The sequence below is a fragment of the Jaculus jaculus genome, chromosome 8 (genome assembly GCF_020740685.1).
Source record: "Jaculus jaculus isolate mJacJac1 chromosome 8, mJacJac1.mat.Y.cur, whole genome shotgun sequence".
NCBI lineage: Eukaryota > Metazoa > Chordata > Mammalia > Rodentia > Dipodidae > Jaculus > Jaculus jaculus.
In genome coordinates, this window is record NC_059109.1 from 115,732,116 (window position 1) to 115,756,919 (window position 24,804).

The 24,804-nt window shown below is 41.2% G+C and overlaps 1 protein-coding gene and 1 pseudogene across 2 annotated transcripts in view; one reads left to right on the plus strand and one right to left on the minus strand.

Annotated features, from left to right (window-relative positions):
- The window catches only part of LOC123462736 (ankyrin repeat domain-containing protein 7-like), a 49,994-nt gene extending 27,334 nt beyond the window's left edge, over positions 1–22,660 (minus strand). For both annotated transcript variants that reach the window (XM_045155903.1, XM_045155902.1), the window contains exons 1-8: positions 22,371–22,660; positions 21,042–21,156; positions 20,709–20,882; positions 16,997–17,103; positions 15,217–15,354; positions 13,156–13,220; positions 7,012–7,085; positions 3,742–3,796 (exon numbers count right to left, since the gene is read on the minus strand). In XM_045155903.1, the coding sequence (XP_045011838.1) occupies positions 3,742–3,796; positions 7,012–7,085; positions 13,156–13,220; positions 15,217–15,354; positions 16,997–17,103; positions 20,709–20,882; positions 21,042–21,156; positions 22,371–22,573 (931 nt within the window). In that variant the 5' untranslated portion in view covers positions 22,574–22,660. The remainder of the gene's footprint in view (positions 1–3,741; positions 3,797–7,011; positions 7,086–13,155; positions 13,221–15,216; positions 15,355–16,996; positions 17,104–20,708; positions 20,883–21,041; positions 21,157–22,370) is intronic.
- On the plus strand, positions 7,648–8,335 carry LOC123462738 (annotated as a pseudogene).
- Positions 22,661–24,804: the final 2,144 nt, after the last annotated feature.

Below are 24,804 nucleotides of genomic sequence, written 5' to 3' on the forward strand. Positions count from 1 at the left end.
CTGCCCTCAAAGGATAAGGGTCCTAACCAAAGCCCATCAGGCTTGACCCCAAAAGACCCTACTTCTTGTTAGACAGTCCTCTCCTACCTTTGGGTTAGAGCGGAGATCTGCACCTTTAGTCAGTCATACTTGGATGTCTGATAGGTCTGCTTTATGGGTTACAATGTTACTGTTTATGTGGTGGTTTGATTCAGGTGTCCCCCATAAACTTAGGTGTTCTGAATGCTAGCTCCCCAGCTGATGGAGATTTGGGAATTAATGCCTCCTGGTGGGAGTGTATTGTTGGGGGCGGGCTTATGGGCTTTATAGCCAGTTTCCCCATGCCAGTGTTTGGCACACCCTCCTGTTGCTGTGGTCCATCTTATGTTTGCCAGGGGGTGATGTCCACCCTCTGCTCATGCCATCGTTTTCCCCTGCCATCGTGGAGCTTCCCCTCGAGCCTGTAAGCCAAAATAAATCTCTTTTTCCCAGAAGCTGCTCTTGGTTGGGTGATTTCTACCAGCAATGCGGACCGGACTGCAACAGTAAAGTGGTACCGAGGAGTGGGATTGCTGCTAGACACCTGATTGTGTAGCTTTGGCCTTTTGGAGTTGATTTTCAAGAGGAATGTGGGAGGAGTTGAAACCTTGGCCTAAGAGATGCCTTGCAGTGCTGTAAGTACAGCTTGATGGACTGTTCTGGTCTGAGCTGCAAGACCTGAATGCAGTAAGAACTATGGACTGTGAAGTTTGGCTTATGAGGGTGACAAAGAGCTTTTGCCTGGACTGGGCTAGCAGTTTGTGTGAGAAGCTTGCTCTTGTGCCCGTGTCCTGAGAAGTTGTGCAGGGTTGCTTTGCGTAGAAATGAACTGGTGTGTGCAGAGGGATATGGCACAGAAAGAAAAATCTTTGGGTGAACTGCTGCCCGTTCAGCTGCAACTGAGAGATTACAACCTTTGAGACTGGGCTAGCTGACCTGTGCTGGGGCAACAAGAAGAATGTCAACTCTTTTGAAGGGGCCTGAGTGCTCAAGGAGTGTCCTGTTCTTCAAAGTCTGCTTTAATCCCCCCTGGATTAACAAATTGGCACCCTACCTGGTATTGTGGAGTATAAGAAATGCTGGAAAGAGGGTCATTGAGTTTGCAACACGGTCTTGTGTTTTGGAAATGGCCATGGGCAGTGTGAAGCGGGTTTGCTGGTTGCCTGCCTAGAGACCCCATGGGGCCATGAGGATGAACCGTGGCTTGCAGTGGAGACCCAGTGGAGATGCCGGGACCATGAGATGGCTGCCGAGGAGCTGCCGGCCCCGATGAAGTTTTCCAGGACTGTGAGTAGCCTAGCTGGAGGGGCGGAACTGGAATGCCAGAGACTTGTTGATCAAACTTGAAGATTTGTCACTGGTTTGAGTTGCTGGACTTGAAGCTACAGAGTTTGATGTTTGCCCTGGTTGTTTTAAATCTTGTATTGGTTGAATGTTTCTTTGCTATGCCCAATGCCATCTATTGCAGTGTGAATATTTATTCTGTGCCATTCTGGGTTTTTTGAGGTTATATTTTGGTATTATGGCTCAGTTAAAAGATCTTGAACTATGGGGATGTATGAACATCATTGGGATTGATAAAAACTATAGGGACTTTTAAAGTCAGACTGAATGCATTGTATTTTACATCATGTATGGATATCAGTTTATGGGGGCCAGGGGCGGAATGTGGTGGTTTGATTCAGGTGTCCCCCATAAACTTAGGTGTTCTGAATGCTAGCTCCCCAGCTGATGGAGATTTGGGAATTAATGCCTCCTGGAGGGAGTGTATTGTTGGGAGCGGGCTTATGGGCTTTATAGCCAGTTTCCCCATGCCAGTGTTTGGCACACCCTCCTGTTGCTGTGGTCCATCTTATGTTTGCCAGGGGGTGATGTCCACCCTCTGCTCATGCCATCGTTTTCCCCTGCCATCGTGGAGCTTCCCCTCGAGCCTGTAAGCCAAAATAAATCTCTTTTTCCCAGAAGCTGCTCTTGGTTGGGTGATTTCTACCAGCAATGCGGACCGGACTGCAACAGTTTACCTATCTATCTATCTATCTATCTCTCTGTCTATCTATCTATCTATCTATCTATCTATCTATCTATCTATCTATCTATCAATCATCAGTCTATTGATCTATCTGGATATCTGTCTTGTTTTTTGTTTTTGCTTTTTTTTTTTTTTTTTAGGTAAGGTTTAACTGTAGCTCAGGCTGATCCGGAATTCACTATGTAGTCTCAGGGTGGCCTTGAACTCACAGTGATCCTCTTACCTCTGTCTCCCAATTGCGGGGATTAAAGTATATGCCACCACACACGTCTCTATTCTTCATTCAAGCAGCCTTTGTGCCTGTCACCAGGAGAAGCTCAAGGGCATTTTGTGAGTTCAGAAAGTGGGAGTCTGGTTCTCGTAATAGAGGGAACTGGTGTGAGTCTTCACAAATACAAACTTTTTGCTTCACAAACAAGCAAAAACCCCTGGCCTTCTCACTGTTTCTTGCATCTTTCCTCCAATAAGTGGTGGAATTTGAACACAGAGAGGGTTTGTTCATTTTGTTTTAAATGAGGGTGAGTGTTTTTTTCTTAGGACTATACAGAATTGGGGTTTTTACACCAGCATAGACTGCCAATATTTATTATTATTATTATTATTTATTATTATTATTATTCTGGGAATTCAATCCATGATTCTGTTTTAATTGACTGAAATCACTTGTGGCTCTTTTTTTCTTTTTCAGTAACAGTAGAGAATGTCATGTATTCTTAAAGTACTCTGGCAGGTGCACATATGTTCACATACTTGCCATTTAATAAATTTTTTATATATTTTAGAGAAATAGAGAGAGAGAGAGAGCGAGCGAGAATGGACACACCAGGGCCTTTGGCTACTACAAATGAACTCCAGATGCATGTGCCCCTTGTGCAACTGGCTTACATGGGTCTTGAAGAACAAAACCTGAATCCTTTGGCTTTGCAGTAAGTGTCTTAATAGCTAAGCCATTTATCCACACTATATTTGTCTTTTATAAAATACGATCTCTCCTGAGTTTGTGCCACCTGCCTGGCTCTCAGTGAAATGGGAGTAAGTACTCCCTGGCTGAGCAATATTCATGTCTTTGGTTTGAACATATATATGGTAAATCCAACTAAAGTTCTCAGAATTACTCATAGAGACTCAAAAATTACCATCAAAACTTCCTGACTTCTTCTTTTTCCCCTACAAAAATCTCTTTCTCAAAAAATAATCTTTAGAAGAAAAAGCTGATATTCTACATTCTACATTTCGATGGATTATGCACATCATGTTTGTTCTTTATTTAGTAGCATAATTGAATTATAATTTCTATTGCTTCTCATCTTTTATGAGGCAAAGCACTTTAGGAGCAACACTTTCCCATACATAGGGAATTTACTACTGGATCCTATGTGAAGTAGCAAAACCAAATGGAAAACAGGCCTGAAGTCTAGCTTCTCTGTATAATTTGTCACAGGTATACTCATGAGAAAAATTATTACTTCACTTTGCAATGCATACATGTCTACCTCTACATTTTCCATATTGTATAAAATAAGAATAGCAAACATGTATTTCAGAGGGTTGAAGCATTTTCCAGAAGCAGTGAGTTGCAGAGAGTCAGCAAGAAAGACAAAACTAAAAATGGACACTGTTCTGCATATGTCCATTTACAGATCTTGGAACACAGTTTGGAATAGAGTAATTTTCATATGTATTTGCAACCTTACCAGCTTGGATCTTCTTACTTTCTTCGGTTTCTATTTCTTGCTTTGTGGATTTTCTCTGCAGCAAAAGTATAAGATAACCAGAATTTAGCATGCATTTCTATTCCCTCATTCACTCCATCACTCAATCAATCAGTCACTAAGACCAAAACCCATGTCTATCAAATCTCAGGCATTATCCTTGAGAGAAACTAAAGCAAGACATCAAATTCAAGATTCCAGCATAGGTGGTTACCTATGACAACAAATAAAAACAGAAGAGAATAATTCACTGCTGCTGTAGCTGAGATTCATATAGCTACACTACCAAGGGGAGCAAGAACTTCTATCGTGAAGCTCAGAAGTTTTTCCAGCAATAGGGTCATAATGTGAAAGGCAAAGAGAGCACAGAGAAAGATACAAGTAGGGAAGACACTGTGGACATGGCACCAGGAGCAAAAAGATGAGGTATGAAAGAAAATAGTGAATGGGGTTAATCTTGTGCAGAAAAAGAGAAATACACTTTCCAGGAGGCACATAAATTTGTCAATTGAGAGATCAGGTCTGTTTGCTCTAATCAAGTCAATCTGCTGTCTTCCTATGGGCATTAACTGCCTCAGCATGCACAAGACACTGGAGGAAGCATTACACCCACCAAATCTGAGCTTTTAAGAATATACCAATAAGGGAAAAAATTTAAGGGTGATAAACATTCATTATATTACCTAGAAAGAATATAGGTGGAGTGGAGAGATGGCTTAGCGGTTAAGGCATTTGCCTGCAAAGCCTAAGGACCCAGGTTCAATTCTCCAGGTCCCACGTAAGCCAGATGCACATGGTGGTGCATGTGTCTGGAGTTCATTTGCAGTGGTTGGAGGCCCTGGTATACTTCCATTCTCTCTCTCTCTCTCTCTCTCTCTCTCTCTCTCTCTCTCTCTCTCTCTCTCTCTCTCTCTCCCTCTCTCTCTCTCTCTCTCACACACACACACACACACACACACACTGTAATAAATAAATAAATAAAATATTTTAAAAAAAGAAAGAAATAGGTACTTTTTAGTTTTGCTTGTGCACTGAGGACATGGTACAATGGCTAAAGGTGCCACAGGCAAAGCCTACTGTTTCAGTTAATAGTGCTCAGGATGAACATAGCCAGATGCACCAAGGGAAGCATGCACATGCAGCTCATTTGCAGGGGCTAGAGGTCCCATTGTCCACACAATCTCTCCCTCCCTCTCTCTCTCTCTCTCTCTCTCTCTCTCTCTCTCTGTGTGTGTGTGTGTGTGTGTGTGTGTGTGAGTGCAGATATATAAATAACAAAGAAAATGCCACATATCCTCAAATTCTTGTAAGCAGACATCCCATCATAGACTATTACATACTTAGCTTAATTACAAAGAGAGTTACTGCTGTAAAGAAGAACACACAGGGCTGGGCGTGGTGGCGCACGCCTTTAATCCCTGCACTAGGGAGGCAGAGGTAGGAGGATTGCCATGAGTTTGAGGCCACCCTGAAACTTCATAGTGAATTCCAGGTCAGCCTGGGCTAGAGTGAGACCCTACCTCAAAAAAACCAAAAAAAAAAAAAAAAAAAAAAAAAAGAACACACAGGAAATCTAAGGGGTTAAATTTGATATTATGTTGCATATACAACCATCATACTAACTGTTTCTCTAGGGTAAATGACTAATGCCTATACATTTATTGATGAAACTCTTAAAGGTGAAATATTTTTGAATAAATTGATAAATTCAAGTTACATTTATACAGTGTTATTTTAAGTAAATCCTTATACTTCATAGAAAGAGTGTGAAACTCTATCCATTGAGGGCAAACTTCAAAATTGTTTTCCCAGGTTTAGAATAAAGGCAGCACATGAAAATTTAATGACTGAGAATTTAAAATATTTCACATACTCATTTATCAAAAAATTTATAAGTAAAATCTTACAGATTATATGCTCATTTTGTCCATCCTTTTCACATTTGCTACTTGTCACTCTTTCTAAATTGTACCCAATGGGTACTAAAGTACCCAGCGATGGGCATTTATCATCCGCTATTCTCTCAGCCACATGTGTTGTATTCATACACAGCCATATGGATAATCTGTGTCCCTTCAAAGAATATAGGAAATACCAACTCCTTTGTTTCTTTCTCTTACAATCTGTCCCTGGGCCATAGGCTTTTTTCTTTTTCTTGTTTTTCCTGACAGGACAGTTTAATGTCTTCCTCCCCAGAATATTCTGTGAAATTTTTTCTGTGAATGTAACATGTTAATCTTGCTGGTAAAAGTGGTGCACATCTTTAATCCCATCACTCAGAGGGTAGAGGTAGGATGATCACCTTGAGTTAAAGGCCAGCCTGAGACTACATAGTGAGTAATTCAGGTCAGCCTGGATTACAGTGAGACTCTACCTAAAAAAAAAAAAGTCTATATTGTTGACATCAATGCAAACAAATGAACTTGGAAAAATTTTTGGGAAAGATGTCCACAATACTTTAACATTAATAACAAATATCTGTAAATCAAAAGAACATTATCTAAGAATGCATTTTTTAAAATAATGTAACTGCAAAATATTCCATTCCCCTTTAAGACATTCGTCTCTTAAAGGTCACTTTGGCTGTATTCCATGGACATACTTATGTCAACTCCTGAACAAAGTAAGAATGGATCCTTTAAGTTGACAACTATATGGAAAAAAATTTGAATGCAGAAATCAAGAACCTCTGGCAATAACCTAACTTTAACATGAATCGAATTTGCGATCCATCACATATATCTGGTTCAAGATTTCAATAGTCGGCTCACAAGAGTCAATTTTCACCTTAACTTTGACATACAAATTATATAGCTTGAACAAAGAGAGAAAGATATATTTATCATTTTGGCAAAAAAAAGAAATATGATGGTCAGGCCTAAATGAATGCTGGCACTTATAGTATTAGAACTTATAATGACCGAAATTAAAATTCTAATATAAAAATGGTAAATAAGAGCTAGTCATGGTGGCACACACCTTTAATCCCAGCCTTCATGAGGCAGAGGTAGGAGGATTGACATGAGTTCAAGGCCACCCTGAGATTACAGAGTGAATACCAGGTCAGTCTGAGCTATAGCAAGACCCTACCTTGAAAAACCAAACTAGCAAAAAAAAAAGTGAAAAAAGTGGTCAATGATCCTAAATGACAATCTCAAAGGATATTTTATGGATATTTTATATGCTTATATGAAGCTTGAAACAAAACACACAGAATAAAATCAGCAGTTTCACATTTAAAGAATTTCATACCAATGTCTGATTATTTTCGCTGCCACCATGACTGGTTTTCTTGTCTTCTGCTATTTCCTCTTTATCTGTTGTTGCTGAAAAATGCAGATAAGCGGGATTGACAAAACGAAATTCTTCATACAATTAAATGGAAATATTTAAAACTTGTGTTATTATATCACAACCCTGAGTTAATTTATTGTTAACTGAAAAATGTTTAATATTTAGTTGAGTATGGAATCCTTTAGAAGGCACCGATAATTTTGAAACCTTAAGCATATTACTGGTATATAAGCTAGATGGCACTGGGTTCACTGAATAAAATAAGTTCAAAGATTTGTACACACATTGTTCAAATTAACATCAACACACAATTATTTTGACAAAAACATAAAGATATCACAATAATATGTTCTTTCCCATTGTGTATTGTACTTTACTTCAAGCAGAATGATTTAAAAATGGGTCTTCTGGTGTCGATCATGCCGCCGCTGGCGGCCAGGGACAGCGGAAGAAGGGCAGTCCAGGACAGCTAGCTCTCAAGTGACCCTGGTGTCCCCGCCCTCACCGCCAGAGGGGGACTGGGAAGTGAATGCAGATCCACGTGAGAGCAGGAGTGGACCCTGGGCGGCGGCAAGGTGATGGCCACAGTTGATTATGGAAGATTCCCGCAAGAGTAACACTTCCAAGACCACACCTCAGCCTGGTTCAACAGTTCAGGGAACTCATATTTCTCATATTGCCCAACAGAATAATTTTGAAAGACCTCTCTTCTGAAGAAACATGGAGCAGAAAAGGAGATGGGGAAAATCCTGGAGTTTCTGCTGTCACTTCTATGTCTGTTCCAACTCCTATCTACATTGTCATTGCCCCAAATGGAGCCTTGCAGTTGGCCAGTCCAGGCACAGACAGAGTACAGGGGACTACAGACCTTAACATGACAAATTCAGGCAATTCTCAGTAAGGTACGATTCTCCAGTATGCACAGACCTCTGGTGGACAGCAAATACTTGTGTCCAGCAACCAGGTGGTTGTGCAAACTGCATCAGAAGATGTGCAGACATACCAGATCCACACCACACCACCCGCTGCTTCGCTGCCGCAAGCTGTGGTGATTTCGTCGCCCATCACTCTTACCTCTCAGGCAACTAAGATAGATGACCCCCAATTGAAAAGAGAAATAAGATTGATGAAAAACAGAGAAGCTGCTCAAGAATGTCCAAAAAAGAAGAAAGAGTATGTCAAATGTCTGGAAAATCGAGTTGCAGTCCCAGAAAATCAAAATCAAACTCTCATAGGAGAGTTAAAAACTCTGAAGGATCTTTATTCCCATAAAGGTGTTTGATTTTTTTTTAAAAAAGAAAGTATTTTTGTGGACTGGCCCAAAAATTATATGGATTTCTTTTTTATGGGGTTTTATAAAGTTTTATAAAAGTGAAGCTAATTTTTATTTAGGCTTTTGCAATGCAAAGGTAAATAAATGTTTTTATGCAGAGACCTGGTCACAGAATGAAGTGGCAAATGGCCTTAAGAAGCTACTGGCACAACTAGGGGCTTTGTAAACAAGAAACATCCTCAAGAAGTGAACTTCAGCATTTCAAGTTTTCTAAGTCAATCCAAAAATTGTATATAAGGTGAAATTTAGTAAATTGAATTTGTAAATCAATTGACCCTGTAAGTTTGCATTTCTTACTGTTTCTTGGGATTGTCCTTTTTCAGCTGCATGTGGTTTTATGTGCATTTTATTTCTACCAATAAATTCTAAATTACAAATGTAAAAGAAAACTTGATACATTGCTAAATATATAAATTATGTGGTCTGATTGTGTATACCTGTCGTATTGTGAAGTTTTTTAGATGAGTTTTTAAAAGTAAGTTTGTTGGACCTGGAGAGGATTTTTAAGAATGGGTTAACTGTTTCAAAGGTCTTTTCCTAAAAGGCTTGCTAGGTTCATGAATGAAGTGGGATGATTTTGTAGCATTTGTTTTTTGTCAGAAAAATGGGAAAAGGACTATTTTAAAGTTTGATACTTTTAAATAGTTGGGTATTTTTTTTGCCTACTCTGGTAAAGGTGATTTTTACAAATACATACTGATTTGGTTATTTGATTCTATATCCTAAATGCTTTTGAATACCCATTACTTTTGTGCTTTAATAGAATGAAGTATTTACGAAGGCTCTGAAAATATTTTTTATAAAACCTTCTGAAAATGCATACCAAAGATTTACAAGAGAATTTTACAATCAACTTCATGTAAGGGCTGTCAGGTTCTGAGATAGAACAGTTAGTTGAGGGAGTTTTGTCTTAGAGACTATTTTGTAATGTAGCGAATGGTACCTTTATAAAAAGAGTGACTTGCCAATATATTTCTATAGCTAATCTTTACAAATTCTAATGTTGAGTTTTAATGATTACTTTAAATATTTTATGTAGTTTGTTTAGTGAAAATCTGCATGTCATCCTTTTTATATTATGAGAAAGTTATCAGATTGGCTAATATTTGAAATTGTAAGTTTTATATGAAAATGTAAAGTTCAAAATGTCAGTTACACAGGTGTTAAACTCTGTATTCTAATTTGCATATACCTTGAAACTGTACTGCAAAACCATTGTGCTTGTTTCATATTGTCATCTGTGAAATTTGATAAGAATATTTGATAAAAATAAAAATAAAATGGATCTATTGCTGCATTAAAACATTTATCAGGGGCTGGAGAGATGGCTTAGCGGTTAACCGCTTGCCTGTGAAGCCTAAGGACCCCGGTTCGAGGCTTGGTTCCCCAGGTCCCACGTTAGCCAGATGCACAAAGGGGCGCACGCGTCTGGAGTTCGTTTGCACAGGCTGGAAGCCCTGGCGCGCCCATTCTCTCTCTCTCTCTCTGTCTTTCTCTCTGTGTCTGTCACTCTCAAATAAATTAAAAAAAAAAAAAAAAAAAAAAAAAAAACCATTTATCAGGAGCCGTCTGCAGACTTTGACTTTTTTTTCACCCTAGCCATGAAGATCTTTTTGGGTGGCCAAAAAAATGCCTTTCTCCTCAGTGCTGTCCTCACTGTCCAGGCCCATCAGGAGCAGGGTTGCAGCAGTTCACTGATGTAATTGGGTGCCGATTCAATCAAAACTTGAATGGCCTTGTCTTCTCGCTTTGCCTCCTGTGCTCAGAAGGACACGGCCCTCCGTGGGAAGTGACCCTGTGCCCTGAACACAGTCCATCCATCCTTGTTGTCAGTGGACAGATGGGTCTTTGGATGGAGATGTTTCTCTAAAGCCAACAAGCTGATGCAGAAGTCTTGCAAGAAGCCCGTGTGTTGGAAGGCACTGTGACTTTGCACTGAGGGGTGTCCATCCCCTGTGGCAATTTGGAAAAGCTGCTATAGTTAAAAAGTCACTGAAAATTCCGCTACTCATAAGGTGAGGAAAGCTTTTGCAAAGCATCCAAGACGAGGCTGCAGGGGTGCAGCAGACACTCCTTCATTGTCTCTAGGTTTGAGCCCTCCAAGAAGAATAAGGGGAGGGTCCTAACCAAAGCAGGTCTGGCTTGACCCAAAATGACCCCACTTCTTGCTAGGTAGTCCTCTCCTACCTTTGGGGTAGAGGGAATATCTGTAATTTTGGTCAGTCATACTTGGATGTCTGATAGGTCTGACTTATGGGTTATAATGTTATTGTTCTATCTATCTATGTACCTATCTATTATCTTTTTTTTTTTTTTTTTTTTTTTTGAGGTTGGGTTTCACTGTAGCTTCAGGCTGGCCTGAAACTCACTATGTAGTCTCAGGGTGGCCTTGAACTTGTGGTGATCCTCCTAACTCTGCCTCCCAAGTGCTGGGATTAAAGGTGTACACCACCACGCAAGGCTCTATTCTTCCATCTTTCAAGGAATCTTAGTGCGTGTCACTGGGAGAAGCTCAAGGGCATTTAGTGAGTTCAGGAAGTGGGAGTCTGGTTCTTGATTGTAGTAGAGCAACTGGTGTGAGTCTTCACAAACACAAACTTTTTGCTTCACAAACAAGCCAAAACCACTGGCCTCCTTACTGTTCCTTGGGTCTTTCTTCCAATAAGTGGTGAAAGTTGAACACATAGAGGGTTTTGTTTTGCTTTAAATGAAGCTGAGTGTTTTTCCATTAGGACTATACAGAGTTGGGGTTTTTACAACAGCACAGTCTGCCAAATATTTGTTATTATTGTTATTGTAGTTCTGGGAATCCAATCCATGGTTCTGTTTATTTATAGACTCAAATCACTCGTGACTCTTTTTTTCCTCAGTAACCATAGAGAATGTTATGTATTTATAAAATACTTGGGCAGATGCATATATGTACACATACTTGTCATTTTCAAAATTTTTATTTATTTGAGAAAGAGAACTAGGCAGGGAGAGAGAGAAAGAGAGAGAGAGAGAGAGAATGGGCACACCAGGGCCTTTGGCTGCTGCAAATGCACTCCCGATATATGTGCCCCCTTGTGCATCTGGCTTATATAGGTCCTGAAGAACTGAACCTGAGTCCTGTGGCTTTGCAGGCAAGTACCTTAACAGCTAAGCCATCTCTCCAGCCTATATTTGTCTTTTGTAAAATGATGATGGGTTTGTACCTCTTGCCTGGCACTCAGTTGAATGGGAGTAAGAAATACTCCCTGGCTGAGCATTGTTCATGTCTTTGGTGTGAACATATACACAGTAAATCCAATTAAAGTTCTCAGTTTTATTCACCATGGCTCAAAATTTACCATCAAATCTCCCTTTTTACTTTCTTATTTTTTCCCTACAAAATCCCTCTTTCTCACAAAATAATGTCTAGAAGGATGAGCTGATATTCTTCTTACAACATTTTTTTAAAATTTTTTGTTCATTTTTATTTATTTATTTGAGAATGACAGAAAGAGAGAGAGAAAGAGGCAGATAGATAGAGAGAGAGAGAATGGGCACACCAGGGCCTCTAGCCACTGCAAATGAACTCCAGACGTGTGCACCCCCTTGTGCATCTGGCTAACTTAGGTCCTGGGGAATAGAGCCTCGAACCGGGGTCCTTAGGTTTCACAGGCAAGCGCTTAACTGCTAAGCCATCTCTCCAGCCCTCTTACTACATTTTGATGGATCATGCCCATCATGTGTTTGTACTTTATTTAGCAGCATAATTGAATTATAATTTCTATTGCTTCTCATCTGTTATGAGGCAAAGCACTTTAGGAGTAACACTTTCCCATAAGCAGAGAGTTTACTATTGGATTCTATGTGAAGTAGGAAAACCAAATGGAAAATAGGCCTGAAGTCTAGTAAAGGATAGACCATTTGCCTAGAGTACAGGTGGCCATGGGCTTAGTACCTAAATCTGCCAAGGAAGTTATGCATTTTCACCATTATTACTGTGCAGTGCAGCAAATTTGAGAACTTTAGTTGAATAATCATATTACATTAGAGATAGGTGAAGATTATCATTGGTCATGTCTATATTGAATAATTACAAACCTATAGGCCAAATTAGTTACGTGTGTAGCTAGGAAATAATCAAAGGGCTGAATATTTTATCATGTCTTAGTGACACAACTTGTTCTTCTGTGCTTCTAGTTATATAAAAAAGATGTGATAATTTTCAGTTACTAAATGCAATGCATTCATTATAAAATTAAATAGAAGCTGCAAGTCCAATTATCTGTGACCATCAAGAAAGCAAGTAGCATGCTAAATTTAAATATCTTTTTTTATATTTACCAACATATATAAGATTTCAAGAGCCACCTTAAAATGGCAATTTTTGGACAAGGCCCTTTCAGATTATAAATTTCACAATTTACTTTAAAGAATTCTGATTTGTAAACTATTAGGAGACACATCAGAAAAACTATGAATTCAATTTACACTTTGCTTTAAAATTCTTCTTTCATTTAATTGAGAGAGGGAAAGAGAGAAACAATTGGTGTACCAGGGCCTCTTGCCACTGCAACTGAACTCCAGGTGCTAGTGGATCTTATGCATCTGGATTTACATTGGTACTGGGAAATGAAACCTGGTTCAACAGACTTTGCTGGCAAGTGTCTCTATTAATTACTGAGTCGTCTCCCCAGCACTACACTTTGTGAATCACCTTTTGGAATCAAAATATTCTCAGTCTGACTGTACTATCTAGGGCAGGAAGCTCTATAGTAATGAACTATCAGAAGACTTACATGATGTGTCGCTATCATCTGAAGTTGTTCTCCTCTTCTTGGCGTAAGCCAACAACAATGGAAGACTGTAATGTACAAAAAAGTGGTAAATAAAATTACTGTTTCAATGTTAATATGGAAATCATTTGCCCAATGCACTAAATTCATGTTTTTTTCTGATACTATTAACAGTCCTACCTGAATTTTTAATCATATGCTTCAAACTGAAGATTTTAAAACTTTTACATAACTTGTAACAAAAATGAGGCGGGGGGGGGGTGAAATGGTTAGGAATCAAAAGTAAACCACCTCAGGCTATGAATTAAATTTTCCTAGCTTACTGAAAAGCATCATGATTTGTTATAACCAACTGGTGCTTTGTTTAGATCAAATTGTTTCTCTTAGGGAAACATGTTCTAAAAATAATACCTTAACTGTTACTTCATTAGGTTGCTGTGAATAAATTGACAGTCTACAGAACATGTACGTACAAAGAGAAAAGCAATGGGGTGATTTTGCTTGTTTTGATTGAGCTGTTCCAGAATCCCAAATAAAACTAGATATGTGTTTGCACATGGGCTCTAATATACAAATGAGGAAGTAATGAGGAAATATTCAACCAATCTACGTATTCAAGCCCTGAGGCAGTAGATCCTTGTGAGAGTGACTCTTGTGGCACCAGCTTCATCTGCAACTTCTTTGAAGACAAACTTCTCTTTCACACTTGTGCTCTGATGAGACACAATGGGGTTCTCCTCTCTTAATTCCAAATAATGTACTTCAGACTCAGAGAACTGTGATTAATGGTCTTGTGGTAAAGCAAGAACTGAAAATATCCTGAAAACTCAAGGCACAGACTCAAGTAGGTAAGAAGGGTCTCACTGCTATGGAGAATGTCACTTGAGTGACTAATCAGAAGTTGGCACTCTCTCTGGGAAGGCTGATGTGGACCTCCTAACACTGAGGCCAAGAAGATACACGGGCTTCTTTGAAGGGCTTTTGAGTGTAGGGTATAGGGTATTAAAGAAGAGAGGGCATGCCAGTCTCTTCCTACATAATTTGACACTATCTGATAGTTTAGAATGGTCCCCATTCAGACTGGAAAAGGGGACAAACAAGTTCCTCAATGGTAACCCACTATAAAGGTCTAGGTTAACACCTGGCTTCCCTAGAAGGGTTTGAAAGTGTCCGTTTTCTGTCAGTCTGTGTTGTTAAAGCTCAGAGCCCTGGCAGATGCAGCCGAATAGTGTTCAATCAGTAATAGTAGGTGCTCTCAGAAACATGCATATATGTGAACACTGCTTTTCAACTTTTAAGACTCAGTGTCTATTGCTATGAATACTCAGGACACTCCATTAGTAAAGACAAAGGGCAGGAATGGATGTTCATGTCTGGCTGCAGGGTCAGCTTGAGCTGCAAAACTACAGCACAAAATAAACCAAAGGATGACTACAATGTATTCTTTTTTCTTTCTTTCTTTTTTTTTTCTTTTTTCATAACAACAGATTGTAATGTAAAGAATTCCTTAAGTTCTCGGGAGTTCAAATAGCATGCATGTGCCCACACTCATATACCAACACATGTGTACACATTCAAACACATACAAATAAATAAATCATAGAAGAGCAGAATCACAAAGATAGCACTCAGAGGAAAGTAACAGGAATGTTTGATAACCCAGTGATTTCAAAACTCAAAAGCTAATTAGCATATCAAAGATATGAGGTTATGTGTACTCCCTGATTGTGTTATATTTAGAATAAAAGCACAAAATGCTGTTATCCTCAAATACAGCTTTCTGAAAGTTCCTGAGCTAAGTAATGGGAGTGTGACTCAAGGATAGAATATTCACTTTAGTCAAGTTCAAGTCCCAGCCTTTCAAAAAGTACCCTGCATAGAGTCCTGCATCCATTGTTCCTTCTTTTGAGTGCTTAGCTTCTCAATGATGACATGGATATATCACTGCCATTTCAATTGTCTTTAAGTAGATAAGAAATCCTCTCCTGATGGAGAAGCTACCATTTTTGTAATTGCTTTTAACATTCACTTGATGATAGCTACAATTTTAATTTAAATACTTACATCTTACTTTTATTTTCAACTGCATATTCAATGGCCGTGAGATTATAACCATCTCTTGCCATGACAGATACACCTCTCTCAAGTAAAACCTCTGCAGCCTTTGCTAATTCATATCTAACAGCATAGATGAGGCTGGTCCTAAAATAATGGAGACAAAACATTATATTGGGTATTTAATAAAAAGTACTGAATAGATAACTATACATAATTTGCCAATTTGAAATCATTTGTCTGTGTAGAAATGACCATTTACTAACAAATGTACAAAGATGAGCACAGGTCATCTTTGTAGATAACCAGCAAGGTCAAGGAACAAAACAAAGAGGAAGCTTCTTGTTTTGCTTGACATTCCACAATGGAGTTCAAAATTTCATACCCTTCAGTGGATAATGATTGTGTGGAAGTTATTTATCGGAAGCATTTAAAGAGGTAGATGAGTCATTCCCTATGTCTTCCCTGGTCTGATGTGTGTAGAGTAATAATTCACAAGAGACTAAAATCTATCCACATGCTTAAGGCAATAGCATTAGTATAAAACCATACCAATAATAATGGTGACAACAGTTATAAGACTCCTAAGTTCCAGCATCTGAGCTGGAACAAGGGACTGAAAGGTCACACTTGTTCCAGGAAGCCCAGGAGCTGCAAGGGCCTGGTCAAGAGGTGGAGTTCCCAAAGCCTCAAAGTCGCAGTGCTGATCTGAGTGAGTGGGCTGGGGGAGCAGGATTCCACCACCAAGCAGAAGACTCACACTGCAATTAGCAGCTGCCAACACAGACAAAGCCTTAGTGTCATCAGGAGTAACTCCTCAGTGGATGCTAAGACCACCCAGGCTCTGTCGAGGAACACACTGCTTGGCAGATGCTGCACCACAATTACCGAGTCTACATCTTGGAACTTAGCAAAGCAGACAAGACAGGAGACTGGCAAAGGCGAGAGGCGCAGCTTGATGATCTTGCCCAAGGAGACCAAGAGAGTCTGCATCTGCTGAGAGCAGGTGCTTGGGGACATGTACATCGCCTGGCTCACCACAGAGCAGGTGTAGGTGCTGCCTCCACCACTGAGGCCTGCGCCTATAGCATATGGATTACAGCAGTACTGCCCATGGTACCATCACAGCCTTACTTCTGCTTGTAGTTGCTCAGACAAAGCATCTAGCCAAAAGCAGCTGATAGCAGGGAGGTTTTTGTTTTTGTTTTGTTTTTTGCCTTACAGTTTTGTGGGGAAACAGTAGCAAGAGGGTTGGTGGTTAAGGTGCTTGCCTGCAAGGTCTAAGGACCAAGGTTAGGTGGCACATGCACGTGGAGTTCTTTGTAATGGCTGGAGGCCCTGGCATACTCATTCTCTCCCTCCTCTCTCTCTCTCTCTCTCTTTCCCTGCCACTCTCTCTCATAAAGCATTTAAAGAAAATAGTAGGAAGAGAGTGAGCTGCTTAACATACAATTTTAAAAGAACAGTATGTCAGAAGCAGAGAGTTAAAGTATTGTAAAATAGTTAAGCATTCACTTGTAATACAAAACTAAAACAAAACCCCAATTATTTAATTCACAAATATTTAAATTATACCATTAAATATATGAAACCTTTTGTTAGATACATTTATATAACCAAAATGGATTACAATTAACAAACAGCAGTCCATATGATATGATAATATATATCCTACAATATGTAATTTCACAGTATCCTGAACTAATCTTCATCAGTGTGATATTTCTAGCAGTAGTGATGGTTTCCTCTATAGAACACAGTATATCAGTTCAAATTGAAAGGACTGTACCTTAACACCTTATCACATATGAATATGTTGGCATTGTTATTGATTAAGAATATTGCCATCTCCTCCTGTTTTTGTTGAAGAGCCAGTAAAAGTGGTGGCAGTTGCCTCTGTTAAACAAGAAATCAGAGATGAGCTGAAAACCTAACACCACCCTTGTACATGAACATCTAGCACAGAAATTCAGCAGCGCTTTCTTCCTCTCAACCCACTGCACACTGACACGTGCGCCCCTGTTTTTTAAGTGCTCCACCCTGCCTAGGGTTGCAACATGAACTCAGACTCCCACAGAGTTCACGTTAAATGATTACCTTCCTGAGAAATACTACATATGTACAAACTGATGAGTATTTTTGAGTCGGGCAATGGTTCCATCTAAGCCCAGAGCTCCCTGAGGGCAGGAGCTCCATCTTCATCTCAACAACTCCAAAGCAGGGGAGTAATATTTTCATTGTATCATGTGAAAGGTGAGCTGATTATAAAGGTATTAGGATTCCTGCTATAACCATAAGCAAAATACGTTTTTCAAATACCCCCAATCTGGGAGAGAAATTTAAAATAGATGTCCAGTATTGAAGATCTCTTTAATTTTGCTTAGTTACTAATTTATATGCTACTATTATATAGCCTAGGTTAGCCTCCTGGCTCAGAAACTTCCTACTTAAGTTCTCCCCATTGTGCTGGGATTCCAGGCCTGTGCCATTACTTTTATTAATTAATTAATTAATTAGTTAATTTATTTATTTATTTAGGTCTCACTCTAGCCCAGGCTGACATGGAATTCCCTAAGTAGTCTCAGTGTGGCCTCGAACCTATGGAGATCCTCCTACCTCTGCCTCCTGAATGCTGGGATTAAAGGTGTACGCCTCCAATCCTGGTCTTTTAATTTTTTTTGTGTGTGTGGCTTCATAAATTACCCCTTCTTTAGTTTATTTTACACTAAATAAAAATAATGAGACAATGACATAACATGGCCACCTTTCATATTGTGTATTATTTTTACCAGAACCAAAGTCACCAATTCATGAGTCTTGTTAAGAGACAATTCTGAGGACAATGATATAATTTTGTTTGCAATAATGCACAACTTGGCTGGACTGTTAAAAGTGACTTACCTGTTAAAACTTAGAGGTTTATTTGTTCAAATGAGCATATGTTTAAAGTATGGGCAAAGGAAAATATTTTTATATAAAATGTTCAGTGGTTAAAGACACTTTCAAAGACTGAAAGCTTGTGTTTGATTCCCCAGTAATCACATAAACCAGATGCACAAAGTGTAACATGCATCTTGACTTTGTTTGCAGTAGCAAGAAACCCCAGCGCACCCATTCTCTCCCTCTCTGTGTCTCTCTTTCTCTCTCTTTTTCACTCCTTGCAAATAAATCAATATTTTTAATATTTTATTTTAATTATTTATTTATGAGAGAGGAAGAGAAAGAGCCAGGGAGAGAGAGAGAGAGAGAGAGGGAGAGAGGGAGTGTGTGTGTGTGTGTGTGTGTGTGCCAGGGCCTCTAGCCACCACAAATGCCAGACACATGTTCCACCTTATGCATCTGGCTTATGTGGGTACTGGGGAATCAAACCCAGACTGTCAGGCTTTGAAAGTAAGTGTCTTTAACCACTGAGAAATATTAGATTCCTTAACTGCTAAGCCATCCCTCTAGTCCAAATAAATAATTTTTAAAAACTCTAATTGCTAAAGTTAATCCCATTGCTAGAAAAGTAGTACATAATATATAACCTATTCTTAAACATTTCAGTATTTTGTAAACAATAAAATCTGTAATAAAATTCAAATTAAACATCAACTGTGGACTCAACTATATGTAAAGGCAAAGTCGATGACAAGAGGAAACACCAAATTGGATCCCATGCTAACTGATCACACATAGGTCCTGGACAACAGGTACATACAGGCAGCCAATAGTTCTTATTTGATTTACTGAGATAAACTTTGTAGGAAAAGCCTGGCCTTGTACATTCTCAATTCTCTCCTTGTCACAACAGCACACAACGTTAGGTCTGGCTCTTGTCTGGTCAGGCAGACAAGCATCACTTCAGTCTCACCTCCATCCCCAGGGCCAAGTCCTTCATCATTTGAAGATTTTGTTAAAAGGATAAATGAAATAAAGACGTGCAATTAGTGAAAATTCCATTCAATTCCTGGCGTTAGGGACAGCAGAAGAAATCGAAACCTCAAAAAGGCAACCCGATTCTTCAAAGATGCAATGTGAAATATCTCCAACTCCCAGGAAAGTATTGCACATCTGAGAACATGGTTTAGGCCCTTTTCTATGTGGCTGTTTCTTTTATTTAATATTTTATTTTTATTTATTTGAGAGAGAGAGAGAGAGAGAGAGAGAAATAGGCAGGTAGAAAGAGAGAATGGGCACACCAGGGGCTCCAGCCACTGCAAATGAATTCCAAATGCATGTGCTCCCTTGTGCATCTGGCTTACATGGGTCCTGGGGAATCAAATCTAGGTCCTATGGCTTTGCAGGCAAGTGCCTTAACCGCTACACAATCTCTCCAGCTCTGTGGCTGTTTCTTAAACGATAGGGAACTAACTATTCATGTGCCTTATTAGTTCTTCCTTTAAATTGTCCATATAATCACCACCCTGTCACTATCAGTCTGGTCTCTCCACAGTCCTCCTAAAGTCCCTCTGCAGGCATGCTTATGATTCAACACCTTTCTCAAACTAAGAGAGCCATTACCTCCCACTTCCACAGCACAATATTAATACATCTAAAATGAATTGTAAAAACCACTTGATGTTTTCCTTCAAATTTCTTATTTCAAAGTTGGCCTAAATATTTCTGATCAATTTCTTTTTCTAATATTTTTTTCCTCAGTCTTACCACTTAGAGGTTAATCACACAATATAACTTTTTTTACAGCAGCATCGAGATATCCACATTTCATCAAGAACTTATGTTTGAGACTAGCCAACTTCTAGGGCAATTTTTATTTCCTATATTTTATTTTAAGCTAGCTAGGAAAACTTTGATGAAGAGGACACTATAGAATAGAAAAAATCATAGCTTAACAGATCATTGTGTTCATAAATTGTTGTAGAGCAGTTTCCTCAGTATTGAAGCAGTTCCTCTTTGGGAGAAACTGGGAGTCAACAAGATGAAGGAAATTTACAAGACCCCACCCCCTAAGATCATTTGAAGTGAAAAAAAAAAAAAAATGCCTGGGAAGAGACTGCCAACTGAGCAGTCTGCAAATCCTGTAGTGCGCCTGAGACTCTGCAGCTGGCCAAGCTGCCGCCAGGCTGTGCTATGCACTGCAGAGATGCAGCCTCTGTGAGCCATCGCCTGTGCTGCGGTGAGCTTTCCACAATGTAGCTGCACGTGAGTCACCATGCTCCTGTAAGCAACCCCTCACCCTGTTCTATACGGAACCCTAATAAACTCGTTGGTTCACCAAAACTGGTTGTGGTGTACTTGTGCTTTGGTCTAACTTTTGAGCCCTTTCAGGGGTGACAGATTTCTGCAACATAAGTACTTAACATGAGTGCATAGAAGAAAGTTGTCCTCTGTTACATGCCTTTTCAAAGTATCAATATGCAAAGTGACACTTGAAATAGATGAACTATTTCCAAATAGTTTCATTCAAGAGAAATGCTTGAGCTTGGAAACTGACCTTACACGACTGTGAAAACACATGCATTTCAACTACCTTGGTATTAAATTTGTATGAATTATACCTCGTTCTCCAAGTTAATATCTGCACGGTGTTTCAGCAGCATTGAAGCAAGGCTTATGTCCCCATTGTAGACTGCATAGTGCAGAGCCGTGCTGCCTGTGTTGTCCGCTATGTTCGTCAGAGCACCATGTCGGAGAAGGTATTTTGCACATTCCTCATTTCGGCACTGAACAGCCTGTGAGTAGTGGATCAATAAGCAGATTGTCAACTCAAGGAACTCAAGATACACATTCAACAGAATTCACCACTTAGTTGTTTAAATGAGATAAACTCACTTTTATAATAAGCATTGAAATCAAATCTATATTATCTGAAAATAATGGTGTCGTTATACCTTCATGAGAGGTGAGACAAGGCGCAAATCCACTGCATTAACACTGCATTTCCGCTTAATCAAGAGCTTCACAACGTCCAGATGGCCATATACACAAGCATAGTGAAGGGGAGTCCTGTGGAAATGGAGTGAACTTTACAAAATTATAGAGCGCTACCTCAAAACCTATAGTCACTCTTATAAAAATTATATAGCATGTAACACCTATACTCATTAATTTTCATCTGATGGATCCTTTACTTTCCATAAGTTCGAGACCACCCTGAGAGTACATAGTGAGTTCTAGGTCATCCTGGGCTAGAGGTAAGATCTTACCTTACAAAAACAACAACAAAAAAAAAAAAAAAAAAAAAAAAAAAAGCACAGAGCCATCTTCTGCCTTCAAAGTTTCATTGTAAATTCTCTTTATAATGCATATTTGTATGAGTGTCCACCATAGAAATTGGACATTGAATTTTATTCAAAGAATTTTGGGGTATGTAGCTAGACAGTTTCTCTCACTAGGCACTTGTCTACAGTGTCATGACATGGGTTTTTTTTTTTATTATTTGTTCATTAAATGGTGTATTCCTTAGTTTTGTTCCCTCTTAAATCAAGAAGAAAGTGCTCCACAAGGGGGTGTGTAAGGGGACCCAAAGTTTGTTAGTTTTGCTGCACATGAAGGTGGTCTGGATGCTAGGCCCCTTGCAGGGGTGCAGGGGTGCAGGCCACAGGTGTGAGGAGGAAGGGGTGGAAATAAAGCGAGAGACCAGCCAACACTCCAGGGCCTACTCTCAGCAGAGCCAGGGAAGGCATGGCCTTTTCTACAGGGCAACTAGCCCCATTCACCCCAGGTTAGCTGACCACAGGCGTGAGGAGCCTGTAGTAGGGAGAGAGTGAGAGCCAGGCCAGCCCGTCCCTAACCGCCTCAGCAAAACCAGGGAAGCATGGCCGTCTCCCTAGGGAGCTGCCTCCTTTTTATCCCAAGGGCACAGGCCACAGGTGTGAGAAGCCTGTGGTGGGAAGAAAGTGACGCAAGGGCCAGAGCGACTGCCCTCAGCACAGCCAGGGGAGACGTGGCCTTCTCCAGGTGACACTTGCCTCCCTCCCTGCAAAATATGCAGGCCACAAAATGTGAGGAGCCTGTGGCTGGCAGAAAGTGAGCACACCGCCAAGCCCTCCCCTGCCCGCCCTCCACACAACCAGGGGAGACGTGGCCTTCTCCCCGGGGCTCCTGCCTCCTCCCTGCCATGTGTGCACAAGGGCCAGCTGTTCCCTCCGCCCTCAGCACAGCCATGCAGGACAGGGCCTTCTCCACGTGGGACCTGCCTCCCTCCAGAGCCCAGTCACCTCTTCTTCACATCTGTTTTGCCCCTGTAAGACTCCTTGCGCTTCAGGTAAAGTTCCAAGAGGCCTGTAAATCCGAAGGCTGCAGCCTCGTGGACCTTATTCTGAGGCTCGTAGTAGGTGTGGTACCTGGGCGGGCCAGGACCCGACACCCTCGGATCTTCAAAAGGTTTTTCCTTAGTGAAGAAGTTAATCAACTTCTTCATGGCTGGTTCTTCCTGGGGTTCACAGCCGCCACTTCTCTTTTCCCCAACCAATGAAAATACTTAAAAGTAAGAATGTAATACTGATAAATATAAACCACCCAAAGAACTTCAAAGAACTTTGTGGCTGCGGCTCCCAGGCTCCCTGCCGCCCGCCGCCCCACCCCGCCCACCCCCACCCCCTTCCCCGCCCGCTCCCCGCCCCAACCCAATAAAAACCCTTAAAAGTAAGAATAAACCGCTTCTCAATGAAAAGCCCCGAACGAATTCTATAATGCTCCCGCTCCCAGCGCCGAAAATTAAGTCTGCCACAGATCCCCGGCAGGGTTCGCCTTTCAGCAACTGTCCACAGTTCCGCAACTGTCCACCGAACCGCGGGCTGCACGAGCCGTGACTGTCCACTGAACCGCGGGCTGCACGAGCCGTGACTGTCCACGGGAAGCGCGGTCTGCACGAGCCGGGACTGTCCACGGGAACCGCGGGATGCACGGGCGTTACTGTCCACCGAACCGCGGTCTGCACGAGCCGGGACTGTCCACGGGAACCGCGGGATGCACGGGCGTTACTGTCCACCGAACCGCGGGCTGCACGAGCCGTGACTGTCCACGGGAACCGCGGGATGCACGGGCGTTACTGTCCACGGGAACCGCGGTCTGCACGAACCGGGACTGTCCACGGGAACCACGGGCTGCACGGGCCGTGACTGTCCACGGTAACCACGGGCTGCTCGGGCCGTGACTGTCCACGGGAAGCGCGGAATACACGGGCCGTGACTGTCCACGGGAAGCGCGGAATGCACGGGCCGTGACTGTCCTCCGGAACCGCGGAATACACGGGCCGTGACTGTCCACGGGAAGCGCGGAATACACGGGCCGTGACTGTCCTCCGGAAGCGCGGAGTGCAGGAGCTGTTGGAGCTCCGCAGCTTGAGCAAGTAGGGGAGTCAAGAGTGCTCAGTGCGCATGTCCAGATCTCAGCGGGTCGAACATGCAGAATACAGAGACTTTAGAGTGGTGGCATTCCACATACCCAGGGTGCTCAATGCGCACGTCCGATGCTAAGCAGTCAAATGTGCAGAGGTACGTTAGAGGCGTGGCATACAGGTACCCTAGTGTACTCAATGCGCATGTGAACAGCCAACCATGTCGAATCTCAGCTGCACAAAACCCTGTTCCTCCAAAGATAAATTTCAGTAGAGGGACTAAATAGAAAAAAGGGGTTAAGTGGAGGGGGAGGGGCAAGGCAGGTGATGGGAGGGGATTGTGATCAGGTACATTGCGTGTATGCATGGGAGTTGTCAAAAAGTTTTTAAAATAAAAAATAAAAACAGGAAACAAGATTTTATGTTTTCTTAATTGTAAGGTTCCATACTCAGATGCAGAATTCTGAAAATTCATAAAATACAAAAAGACGCACATCGAAATACTATGAGTTTCATTCCTGCTAGCCTTTCCCTACACACACATTTTTTTTCTATTTGCTGAATGAGAATTTGATGTTCCTTATTTGCAAAGGACAAAGTCACCGGTGGGCAAACAGGCCTTGGTATGTGAGCCGGTGGAAAGTAGAGTTGTACCCGAGGCTGTCCATCACGTCTCTAAACGCGTCAGAATCCCTCTAGTCCTCGCTTAGCCCTGACCAGAAGGGCATCCATGCGAATTCCGCTGCCAGAAGGGCAGGCTGTGTCCTGACTTCAAAGACGCTGGCATTGTGTATTCGATGAAAACATGCGGAGAAAGCCTTGCCCTTCTCAAGCAGAGATGAGAATGCTTTTACGAATGTCCTTCCTACCTACCAACCGCTTGGCACAGCTGCCCACAACTCCTCACTTCTCTATTTCCTATTTTCAATTTGTAATGAGAGCACTGCTTAGTTTTGACATCTTTTTTGTTTTGTTTTGTTGTTGTTGTTGTTAGAGGTAGGGTCTCACTCTAGATCAGGCTGACCTGAAATTCACTATGTAGTCTCAGGGTGGCTTTGAACGCACAGAGATCCTCCTACCTCTGCCTCCCGAGTGCTGGGATTAAAGGCTTGTGCCACCATGCCCGGTTTTGTTTTGTTTTTTCCTTGACCATTCATTTTTTTTTTTCTTCAACAATTCACCTTTTCTCATTAGGTTAAAGTGGCTCTCTGCCTTCCACCATCCAACTCTTCTGTTAGCTCCTCCTCCCACTTGTCAACAGCATCTCCTCATCTTCACTCCCTTCACCTCCAGTGGCATTTGTGACCCCCTAG